Raw genomic sequence first — 11,858 nt, 5'->3', positions numbered from 1 at the left:
GTGGTGGAAAGAATTGTAAAAAAGATAGAGAACATAATGGTAAACCTAAGATCAACAAATGGAGAGCTATGGTTTCTAGACCTATGGATAAGATTATACTAGATGCTTATGAACTAGAATTATTTAAGGGATTTCAAATATATATTTATATGCATAAGTTTGAGGCTTGGGTGGGTATTACTTAGACTATGGAATCATTTAGTACTAAGGACATCTATACTACTACCTTACAATTTGATTACAATCTGCAAGGTGGTTTGATAGTTGATTATTGAACTCTTGTACTAGTGTATTTTTCATTTTAAACTTGGGTGGCTAGTGTATTATTTGTTGGTCTATAGATTGCTTTTGAATTGTTAGTTTTTTTGTCACTTTTTAAACTTTTCAAACTAGTCCCCTTTGACTTCTATTAATTTCAAAAACTAATCTAGAAATTTGTAAATATACATAATTTCATTTCATTAAATATATAGATTTGTAATTAAAATAAAATGAAAAATATACACTTACATATAAATTGAAATATTTAGGAAAAAAATAAATAAATCTTTTGTTATACATCGATTAATAAAATGTTAGAATAAATAATCTTGACATTTGATATTTTATTTTCATCCAATTCTTGACATATTACATGTCATATTAACAATCCTAAGTATTAAACTGTCATTTTTTCCTTCACCTTTGCTGCTCTCACTTTCGTCAGCATTTTTTCAATATTACCAAAAAAAAATTTTAAAAAATATTAAATACAATTATTTTGAGAAAGTTTACAGCTAGGGACCTTGAGTGTGCATTCGGCTGAAGTTGTCGGCAACTACAGTTAGAAGGGAAGGGAAAAACCTTGGCACGCCACCGAAGACATCTGTAAATCCACGCAAATCAACGTGCTCCCGACTTCCATCTCCTTCTCCAGCTGCAGGTAATATTGCCTTAATGTTTTCAATTTGTTGTTTGCCCTCCTTGACTGTGTACACAAAAGTAACAATCCACGTGTGCAAAATCTTGAGAGCAGCAAACGTTTCAGGGTGCCATTTCTTTAGAAACCTCAGCATAGCGAAACAGAGCAGATTCGGACATTTCATCTTCCCACATATTTCACTGGTATCGATGATGCGGAATCCATTGTCGAGAAGCTCCTTACATTTCGTGTTTGCTGCTTTTAATACCTGGCAATCTGGGTAACATGTTGCAACCAAAGCGAACGTTTCTTTCTCAGGGACGCTGCTCTGATGATAGAGTGTACATGAGAAGAGCCTGTCTACGTACATACCCTTTTCATACATCTCCAACTCTACTATATGCTCATGCAGTTCCCTTTTTTGTTCGGACGGACAAGCTGTGACTGTTTCTGAACCCATTGCTCTTTCAATCTTGTACAAACCTTCCACAAGCCGATGAAATTCTCTTCTCTGCGTATACGCACGAGAGATGGCCTTATCTACATGCTTGGCTTCTTCATCTTTCTGCAACTCTACTTCAGGCTGACCATGGTGTTCTCTTGCTTGCTGAGACAGACAAGAAATGATTGTGTCTGTATACATGGCTTCTTCACCACTCTCCAACGGTACAATAAGCTTGTGGTGGAGCTCTTTTCTGTCTCCCCAACGCTTTATCAGCAAGCTGCTTCCCCTCACATCCACGAAATACAGGGAACGCAGCTCTGCCAGTCGGTCCATTGTCTCTCCTCTCAACAGAGGACACTTGGATGCGTCGACTGCTACCAGATTGAGCATGATATCAAGACGATCAGGAAGTGCCTCCAGCTTTTCACATCCCGCTATGCTTAGATAGCTCAATGATTTGAGCTGTTCAAAATCTTCAGGTAGGAAAGACAAACTTGAGCACCCGTCCAGAAACAACAGCTTGAGAGAGTTGTAATGCCCTCTTCTCTGGAGAGGCGTCCGTAACATTGAGCATTCACCTAAATCCAGTGTCTCTATAGAAGAGGGAATGTTCTCTGGTGAGCTTCTGATATTTGAAGCTCCTCTTAATCTCAGATGACGGAGAGACTTAATTTCACTGAAGCTCGGTGGAAGGCTTGTCAAACTTGCACAACCAGTTAGAACCAACTCTTCCAACTTAGACAGCTTGCCAATACTTTCTGGTAAATTATTGAGTTGTGAGCAACCCCGTAGTCTGAGAACACGCAGGGATGAAGGCTGCTCCGGGAGTGAGTCCAATTTCTCACAATCTGTTATCTCAAGCTCTTGCAAACAAGATAGTTTAGAAAACCCAAAGGGTAATTCGGTGATCCTGGAACAGCCTGACATTAGAAGGTAGGATAGCGACTTAAGCTCACAGATACCAGACTGGATTCTGGCCAATTTCTGACAGTCTGTTAAAATCATTTGCTCAAGTGAAATCATGAAGCCTATGTACTTGGGTAATGCTGCAAGTTTTGAGCAGCTTAACTTCAAAACACGCAAGCATTTGAAATGGCCAAAGTATTCAGGGAGCCTTTTAAATCTATTGCAGCCAGTTAAATCAAGCTCCTCCAAATCAGACAGCCTAGCAAACTCTTCTGGTAATGAGTCAAGGTTTGAGCAGTCTTTTAAGGACAAATAACACAGTGTCTCGAGTTGCCCGAAACTTCCTTCAAGGTTTTCTGTTCCTTTGGAACCTGGTATGCTCTTCTGTTTCAAAGAAACAGTCAACGTTTTTAAACTCAGGTAACACCTTTTAAAAGTCTGGTAACACAGATTCGGCTGTTGCTTGGAACCTCCCTCATGCCTTCCTTCTTCTTTATTTAATACTCCCTCTCTCGGTCCTTCCCAACTAGACTGATGAACAAGACTTCGTAATTGGTTGCTACCTGACAAGTCCACCTTTTTCAGAGAAGACAGATTACCAAAGTTCTCTGGCAATTCAGTTAAGCCTGAACAAGCTAATCGGAGTAGCGAAAGGGAACTGAGTTTCTGGAAGCTTCTTGGAAGATTTGTTAGCTGAGTACAAAAGCTCAAATCCAGGCAGTCCAGAGAAGACAAGTTTCCAAAGTTTTCAGGCAATTTATTCAGCTGTTCGCATTTTCTCAACAGAAGGCGACAAAGAGAATTGAGGCTACCGAAGCTATCTGGAAGGATCTTCAACACAAGACATTTGCTGCAATCTAGCTCTCCCAAACAAGACAGGTTACCCAAAGTTTCTGGTAGTTTCTTGAGCTTTGAACAACCACTCAAGTTCAGCTGGTACAAACACTTAAGTTGGCACAAGCTCTCTGGCAGCTCGATCAGATTCACACATTTCCTTAAGTCTAGTTTTTCCAACGAAACTAAACAGCCAAATCCTTCAGGCAACTCTGCAATGTCTTTGGAATCCCTCAAATTGAGAACACGCAAAGACTTTGCTAACCCCACATATCTGGGACACGTAGTGAGATTTGAAGTCCCACTCAGCTTAAGAATTTCTGCGAACTTCGACAACTGCACACATTGTTCGCTTCGTGAATCAATTATTAATAACTCCCAGGAAAAATAATTCTCAAAGAAAGCAGAATTCAAACAAATTATTTTCTACAAAAGATAAGACTTGCCTTATCAAAATAGTCATCCCGCTTTAATTTGCCACGGAAGAAAGCCACCAGTGTGAAATTGTTAAATCCCACTGGTGGAAAATCCTTGGCGTATTGATAGAAGAACCTCAAATCATCAAATTTATTTTCGCATTCTCCCTTCACTTTGGTCGACTTGCCCAGGTACAAAACTCTCAAAGATGTATGCACCTTGTCCAAATCCACAGCTTCGAGTTCGCCTTCGGAAATCCATATCCCTTTGACTATGGCAGGCTTCTGTAAATCAGATTTCTTGGTCACAATAACAAGCGAGTGCATTGAGTCAGGTAACAGCTACAATAAAACCAGATAAGTTTTCGTGACACTTTAATGATGATCGTGAACAGTTAACAAGATGTGTTCTTGAATTCCAAAATTTTGAAACCATTGTTGAGGACGGAACGTAAGTTGAGAAAAATAAAGTTTGTAATAGATTGTCTAACTGGCACACAGGCTATATACTAATACAATAGAGATTTGAACGTTACACTTATTATAATGTAGATTGAGGGACTGCAGAATACGCAGCGATTACGATGTAGAACGGTCTTTAAGATTAGCTGGCGAATTGACCATATTATTAGAATTATTACATACAGGCACGTATCATATTCTAGCAGAAGCAAAATCAGGCTACTAAAAGATGAAAATAATACTGTTGCTATTTTTTTAATGAATAATTCTTTTTAATTAATAAATAATATACTAAATTATAATTCACAAAAAAAATTGGAAAATACAAGATACTTAGCTATTTTCTAATATTTTATTTATTTAATAATTAATATATTTTATTAAAAAGATGAATTTATAAGCATATTATTATTAATTTCATTCTAGTATTATTATTTATTATTTTTCATTTCAATCCTTCTGATTTTAATTTTTATCATTCAATATCTCTCCTTACACCCCATAAGAACAAATCTGTAAGTACCTAGAACATAAGTGCAATGAGTCAGAAATTTGAACAAGTCAAATTATTGTAGTGTAATAAAATTGTCTAATTTTTACCCATTCTGCATGCTCTTTCATCCTGATGATTGATCAGGAATGTGATCCAATGTGATCCAAAATGTTACGTCAAAAACCAGAAGTTTATAACCTAAAACTTCTCAAAATATAAGAATACTTCAAGGTTGACCTTGTAATCGTAGATAAGAATCTAATTACAGGATTGTACGAAATGCAAAGTGGATTTAAAAGAGGAGATAAACAATATAAACAAGTCAAAAGTGAAGAGCATTTCTTTCAGCTATTACCTTTTGATTACTAGGATCCCTAGGAGCACCACTGAAGTCTTTTACGTCTGTTATTCTATCATTCCCTGAAATTTCGATTGCTCCTTTTCTAACCACGCCATGGATGATCAATCTGTCTTCATCAGAGATCTGTATAAGTCCACTCTCTCCCAGCACGTTCAGTTGTATCTCTGGGAAAAAACTAGTCACCAGGTTCCGTTCCCAATTGTTGAAGAAGATGGCTATATCTAGAAAGGCTTCTTTATAAGGATCTTCCAAACCCTTATATATAGAATCTATTATCCAACTATAGATAACAAATGGTTCTGTTGGAGGTGGCTTTGTAGATATAAAGCGACCGGCTGGAATATTCTCACCCAATTGGCTCAAGTAAGAGGCAAACATTTGAAGAGCAAGAGGGAAACGACCAAATCTTTCTGTCAAAAGGTCGATATCTAGGTCATTCTCGCGGCCTAAGAAATTCTTCGGCTCGGCTTTATCAAGAAGCTTCATTTTGTAGACATACTGTCCAATATAATGAGGTATGTAACACTTTGTGTGGTCCGTGGTGGTCACGAGGATCCTGCTATTGATTGGAAGCCATTGTTTCTTTACCGGTAGTAAATCAGCCAGATCAAAGTGAGCGTTGTCAATAAAAATAAACACAGGCCGACATGCTTCTTTGAAAGCATTTGACAGATATGTCCAATCCTCCATTAAAGTATTCAATGAAATATCTCTGTGAAACAAGTCTCGTAATATGTGCTGCTGCAGGATCTTTACATCAGGTTCCAAATTAGAATGCTCAATTTGAAGTCTGCACACATCGTAGCGGCTGAGATCGAGGTAGTCCAAGACAGCATTCGAGAGGGTTGTCTTGCTGATACTGTCAGGGCCCTCAATGACAATGGCTCTGCTCGATTTTTCATCACTGTCCATGTCTATGAGCTTAACCACTTCGTCCCTTGCTTCTTCTAAGTCCGCTGATAGAGGAAAGAAATCGTGAATAGAAAAAAGCCAATAACATAAGGCATTCTCTACAAATAAAAATAATAATGATAAAATATAACATCAATATATAAAACGTATTCTAAAGAATGTTTATATTTATAAAAGAATTTTAGAAGTCATCATTTAATGGTCCATATCAGGAATGTTTGTACGTTGACGAGTCGAAGGGTCCAATATAAGAAAAAGAACAAATTTGACACAAAAATTGTACACTAATTATTTTTCTCATTGATATTCTTGTTATAAAATTAATATTCATTTTTATAGGGAAAGAGATAATGAGATGCTCTTTCCCACCACATCTTTCCTTCCAAATGTCAGTATCTATACCTTTCTCGTTGGTGAAGAGATGTCGCAATATGAGATTTTTCGCTTCCTCTTTCTTAAGAGGCTTCATTATGTAGAGATTCTGATAAATATATTCAGCCATGCCACACTTAGTGTGGTCTTTGGTGGTCATGAGGATCCTGCTATGTATTGGAAGGCATTGCTCCTCTACCGGTAGTAATTTAGCCACATCAAAATGAGCGTTGTCAATAAATATAAATACAGGCTGACTCGCTTCTTCTTTGAAAGCATTTGACAGATATGCCCAACCCTCCATAGAAGTATTCAATGAAATATCTTTTTGAAACAAGTCTCGTAATATCTGCTGCTGCAGGATCTTTATATCAGGTTCCAAATTAGAATGCTCAATTTGAAGTCTGCACACATTATAATGGCTGAGATCGAGGCGGTCCAAGACAGCATTAGAGAGGGTTGTCCTACCAATACCGTCAGGACCCTCAATAACAATGGGTTTGCTTGATTTATCATCACTGTTATTGTTTATAAGCTTAACCACTTCGTCCGCTGCCTCTTCTATGCCCACTGAAAGAGGAAAGAAGTCGAGGATAGAAATAATCAGCAACAAAAGCCATTCTCTACAAAATGAATGATAAAAAATAACACCAATATATAAAGGAAATATTCTAAAGAATGTTTGTATTTATTTAAGAATATTAAAAGTTATCATTGATCGTCAGTAAGCTGTTGAAAAGTTGTTGAGTTGAAGAGTCCAATATTAGAAAAAGACCAAACTTGATAGAATAAATTTATACTCATTATTTTCCTCTTTAAAGTTTCTGTTACAAAAATAATATTCATTTTAGGGAAAGAAATAATTAGAGGTTCTTTCTGATCACCACATCTTTTTGTCAACAGGTCGATATCTACGTGTTGTTCGCTGCCAAAGAGATTTCGCAATATGAGATTCTTTGCTTCTTCTTTCTCAAGAGGCTTCATTTGGTAGTGATGCTGTTGAATGTATGCAGGTATGTCACACTTTTTGCGGTCCGTGGTGGTAATGAGGATCCGGCTTTGGTTTGGAAGCCATTGCTCTTCCACCGGTAGTAAATGAGACACATGAAAATGAGCGTTGTCAATAAAAATAAAGATAGGCCGACACAATTCTTCTCTGAAAGCATTTGACAGCTGTGCCCGACCCTCCACACAGCTATTCAATGAAATGTCTTTGTAAAACAGGTCTCGTAAAATTTTCTGCTGCAGGATCTTCATACCAGGTTCCAAATTATAATGATCAATGTCAAGCCTGCACACATTGTAGCGGCTGAGATCGAGGCGGTCCAAGACTGCATTGAAGAGGGTTGTCTTGCCAATACCTTCAGGGCCCTCAATAACAATCGCTCTGCTTGCTTTATCATCACTGTTGATGTCTACAAGCTTAACCAGTTCGTCCCTTGCTTTTATTAAGCCCCCTGGTATAGGAGGTAAATCGTCAATATAAAGAATCAATAAGGCATTCTCTACACATAATAACAATATAATAATGCCAGAAAAAATGAATATCACTACATAATTGAAAAGAATGTTTATATTCAGTGTACTAAATTAAAATTATCATCCATTGTAAATAAGCCAAGTCTATTATAAGGAAAAGAACCATTTTAACATAATAAATTGATGATGATTATTTTTTTGATAAAAATTATTTTAATAAAATTAGTAGTAAATTTTGATGATTAAATATTTCATTATTTAATTAATTTATAAAATGTATAAGTGTTTTATTTAAGAGGTCTTGGATTCAAATTTACTAAAATTGTCAAAAGGCTTTTGGTCTATGAATAAAATTAAAAGGCTCACAAAGAATCCCAGAGGAAGGATGAAGGATAAATCTGCAGAAATTACTGGACTTTTATTAATTTTATTGTAGTGAAACTTTAAAATATATTAATATTAATTATTCCCAGCAAATAATAATAATAAACACAAAAAAATAAATTGGCCTCTTGGGAAGACGGGAAATGGTATATATAGTTTCCTGAAATCGATACATCTGGAAATGTGATAGAAAAATAAAAGAGTCAGTCGGCACAACAAAATACCTTCATTGATGTGCGGAATAGGTGACTGTTGTATGGTAGCTGGAATACTCTTCTTAATGCTGCCGAATGCCAGTTCTTTATGAGTGGACCCTAACCGGAACTCACGAACATCAACGTCACCCACATTCAGATCAGGCCCACACCTGCAGCATAGTGACAATCAGAGACAACGCAATTAGAATTCTCCGCGTGCAATACGATTAAAGTAAAACAATTCTGTCAATTCCTACCTGTAGAGATTTTTGTATTTCAATTGCATATAACACAAAAGGGATCCGAATACTATGAAGTTGAAAACATTGTCCCGCATTGTCGTTGACAGCTCCCATCCAACTTGTCGGTTCATGTGTTTGAGCAGACCAAGCATGTATAGAAGAGAATGACGATATGCTGATCTCTCCTTGACATCTGCTTTCTTAAGCTCTTCCATGATATATGACACCACAGACAGCCCTCCTGCCACCCATCTCATATTATCTGCTTCTCCCATTACATCACTGATCACCTTCCTCGTTTCCTGCTCCAATCTATCCAGAAAGCATCGCTGGGAAGCCATTATAAAAAAGTTTTAAACTTCAAGAAACTCTAGTTAAGGAAAGCTTATATTTAGTAAAATGGGGTATGAGAAAAACAACAACAGGTTAATCACCGTTAATTAAATTACCTTGGAAGCAGGTTTTTCACCAAGGTTCGTCGATAGGCATTCAATCAGCCAGCAACCAAAGGCGACTAAAGAATTCTCTCCAGAAGTGATCTGTTGAGGCTGCCAAATACATTCAAATACGTCATTCATTGAAGAAGAATTACGAAATGAAAACGTCTAGTTAGATATATACTTACGGTGCTTCTATCAAAGCTGATTAGGGAATCCTCAATTTGTGATATCAATTGTCTAATCTGACGCATGCTGTACCGTAAAACCATATTCTTCAGACGATCAATCGCCTCTTTACCCTTGGGATTTCCATTTCTCTGGGAAAAGCCAAGCGAGCAGCAAGCACCAGCCATTCTAACCAAACTCGAAACTAGATTTTATTTCTGTTGGAGCAAAAGAAAAAATGTCAAAATTTTAACTTGGTTTTCGTTTTGTCTAGATTTATCGTATGATAATACCTTTAATACAGCAGTGTATAACAACAATAGAGCCCCTAATTTTGATTATGCAATGTTATTCTATGCGTGCCAATCAGACAATCGAACAACTGCATTGTTAAAGTCAAGTATCGTCACACTATGCGTTATCATTGCAGCACAACAGCTGGGCCATTTCTGTTCCATTTAATTTTTCTTTGGTTTTCGTTTAAAAATAAATTAAAAATTCTAGGCATCCAGTGTTTCATCTTTTTCAGATGGTCCTTACGCCTCTTCTTTTTATGTTTTTAAAAAGATTATCCTATCATCTTATTCTTTTCTTAATTAAAACATAATTATTTATTCTTTTCTTCTTTCCAATATAATTATTTATTCTTTTTTTCTTTCCAATATATTTATTTCTAAATATGTTTTCTTATTGATTACTTCAAAGATTATTCCAATTGCTTTGAAAAGAAGATAGACAAAATTTAAGAATTACTAACAACAATGGATTGCATTAGAATTCTTATAAACAAAGCTTTCCAAAAAGCACTTTATTGTTCAAAGTGTTGTCAAATCAACACAAGAAAATAATAATACTAAAACTATTGGGATAGAATAACAATAATTTGCTTTGAAAAATTTTCCGATGAAAGATAGGTAAATTTTGATTTACTCTTTTCAAATATGAAGTGAAGTTAGTTTTAAAAGCTCACATAAATTTAAATTATTACTAATATCATAGAGATTAATGATTTTTATATAGTTTTATTGTATATTTAATATTATAAATAATTTCAAGATGTTCGGCTTGGTGTTTTGCATCTTTGGTGGAAAATATCACATTCTCTTCAGAAAACTATTCTTGTGAAGTGTGAGCTTGATGGGGGTATGGATCCGGTTGATCTTGCTATCTGTAATCGCCTCAATTTTCATCTGCAGGATGGGGTTGCTGCTCATAGGTTTCCTTCTATGTCTAGGCAGCTTCACCATCAGAGGAAGGGTCGGGTTAACCGGGATGGGCACTAGACTCCTCCTCCCTGTGGAGTTTTGAAAATTAACACTGATGGTTCTTCCCGTGGGAATCCTGGTTTGGCTGGTATTGGCGGAGTGGCTCGTTGTAGTTCTAGGGATGTTAAATTTTTCTTCTCAGTTCATAAGGGTGATTATACTAACAATCTCATGGAAGCTCAGGCTATTTTATATGATGTGGAACAGTGTTGCTTGCTGGGATGGAGTAAGATTATTTGTGAGTCTGATTCCCAGGTGGTAGTGAACATGCTTTCTTCGCAAGAGCTTGAGGATGTTAGTTGGCAGCTGGCCACTGTTGTTAAGCAGATTCTTTTCTTCTCTTCCTCTTTTCAGTTCATTAGGTTCATGTATATTCCTCGTGAATGGAATAGAACTGCTGATTGTTTAGCCAAATGGGCTTCTAGTCATGATCCGGGTTGGAATATTAGGGATAGGAGGCAATTGTCCTTTGAGATGGTGCAAGAATTTGATGATCTTGTTGCTCAGGATCGAGCTCCTTGTTGAGCTCTCCTTGTTGTATTCCTTTCTGTCTTAATAAATTTTTACCCCTCTTTTTGCAATATTATAAATATTCTATTTATTGATATTGGGAAATATGTTTTCTTATTCATTACTTCAAAGATTATCCCACTTGCTTTGAAAAAAAGATAGACAAAATTTGAGAATTACTAACAATAATGGATCCCATTAGAATTCTCAGAAATTATTTTTTTCAAACAAGACTTTATTCCTCAAAATGTTGGCAAATCAACACAAGAAAACAATAATACTAAAACTATTGGGATAGACTAACAATAAGTTGCTTTGAAATTTTTTGGGATGAAAGATAGGTGGAATTTTGATTTACTCTTTCTAAATATTAGGTAAAGTTAATTTTTAAAGCTAACATAAATTTAAATTATTTCTTATATCAAAGAGATTAATGGTTCTATATAATTTTATTGTATATTTAAATTTATTTACTATTATAAATATTATATTTATTGATATGAGGAGTATTGAAACAAATGAATGGAATATATTAATATTTAAAAAAAAAAATCAAATACAATGCATAAGTACATTTTAGTTGAAGATACATAATTGAATTTAGAAAATTTGATTAAATTTCTTACATATCATTTTTTCAACTTAATATATTTTTTTTAATTCTTTACTTTATTTTACATTCAAATATTTATCATATTTTTATACATGTAGTGTATATGTTAGTATATTACATAGAAGAAGAAGAAATGAATAGGAACCCCAAAATAGATTTTAAACTAATTGATTGATTAAACAATGATAATAAAATAATTCATTCAAAAATAAAAGAAATATAGGAAAATCAATACAATTTTTTAATGAATAAAGATCACAAAAATATTATAAGAAACACACAAGAATCTTCAACTAATCAATATAATTCATCCAAGCTTGTAATTGAAAATAGAAGAAATATGCATAATTAAGGTGGATGTGTACAAACTAGGAAATAATCATGAAAAATTCTAATTAGATAAAGTAGGAGAGGCCCCAAACCCTTAGCACCAAAGTAATTCCATGTCTAATGGACAACAA

General features: G+C 35.3%; 1 protein-coding gene across 1 annotated transcript; it reads right to left on the bottom strand.

Moving 5' to 3' along the window:
* Positions 1-575: 575 nt before the first annotated feature.
* LOC149547551 (uncharacterized) lies at positions 576-9,297 on the bottom strand. The gene is made up of 9 exons (XM_089791696.1): positions 9,030-9,297; positions 8,854-8,952; positions 8,420-8,733; positions 8,190-8,332; positions 6,987-7,559; positions 6,133-6,672; positions 4,813-5,774; positions 3,533-3,802; positions 576-3,422 (listed from the first exon to the last, which is right to left on the bottom strand). The coding sequence occupies exons 1-9, from the start codon at positions 9,195-9,197 to the stop codon at positions 777-779; spliced, it is 5,715 nt and encodes a 1,904-aa protein (XP_089647822.1). The 5' UTR covers positions 9,198-9,297; the 3' UTR covers positions 576-776.
* Positions 9,298-11,858: the final 2,561 nt, after the last annotated feature.

This window comes from Cupressus sempervirens, chromosome 7, assembly GCF_028749045.1.
Source record: "Cupressus sempervirens isolate cs-2001-9-10 chromosome 7, ASM2874904v1, whole genome shotgun sequence".
Taxonomy (NCBI): Eukaryota; Viridiplantae; Streptophyta; class Pinopsida; order Cupressales; family Cupressaceae; genus Cupressus; species Cupressus sempervirens.
The sequence above is the reverse complement of the archived record's forward strand: the minus strand, read 5'-3'. Positions and strand labels throughout refer to the sequence as shown.

Bases quoted from the DNA above. Each gene is read 5' to 3' on its own strand.
- LOC149547551 (XM_089791696.1), bottom strand. From the start codon at position 9,197: ATGGCTGGTGCTTGCTGCTCGCTTGGCTTTTCCCAGAGAAATGGAAAT. The intron at 8,953-9,029 runs GTAAGTATATAT...TGTATTTGGCAG, and splicing joins TCAGCTTTGATAGAAGCACC to CCTCAACAGATCACTTCTGG. The intron at 6,673-6,986 runs GTGATCAGAAAG...TTCCTCTTTCAG, and splicing joins CCTGTTGACAAAAAGATGTG to TGGGCATAGAAGAGGCAGCG.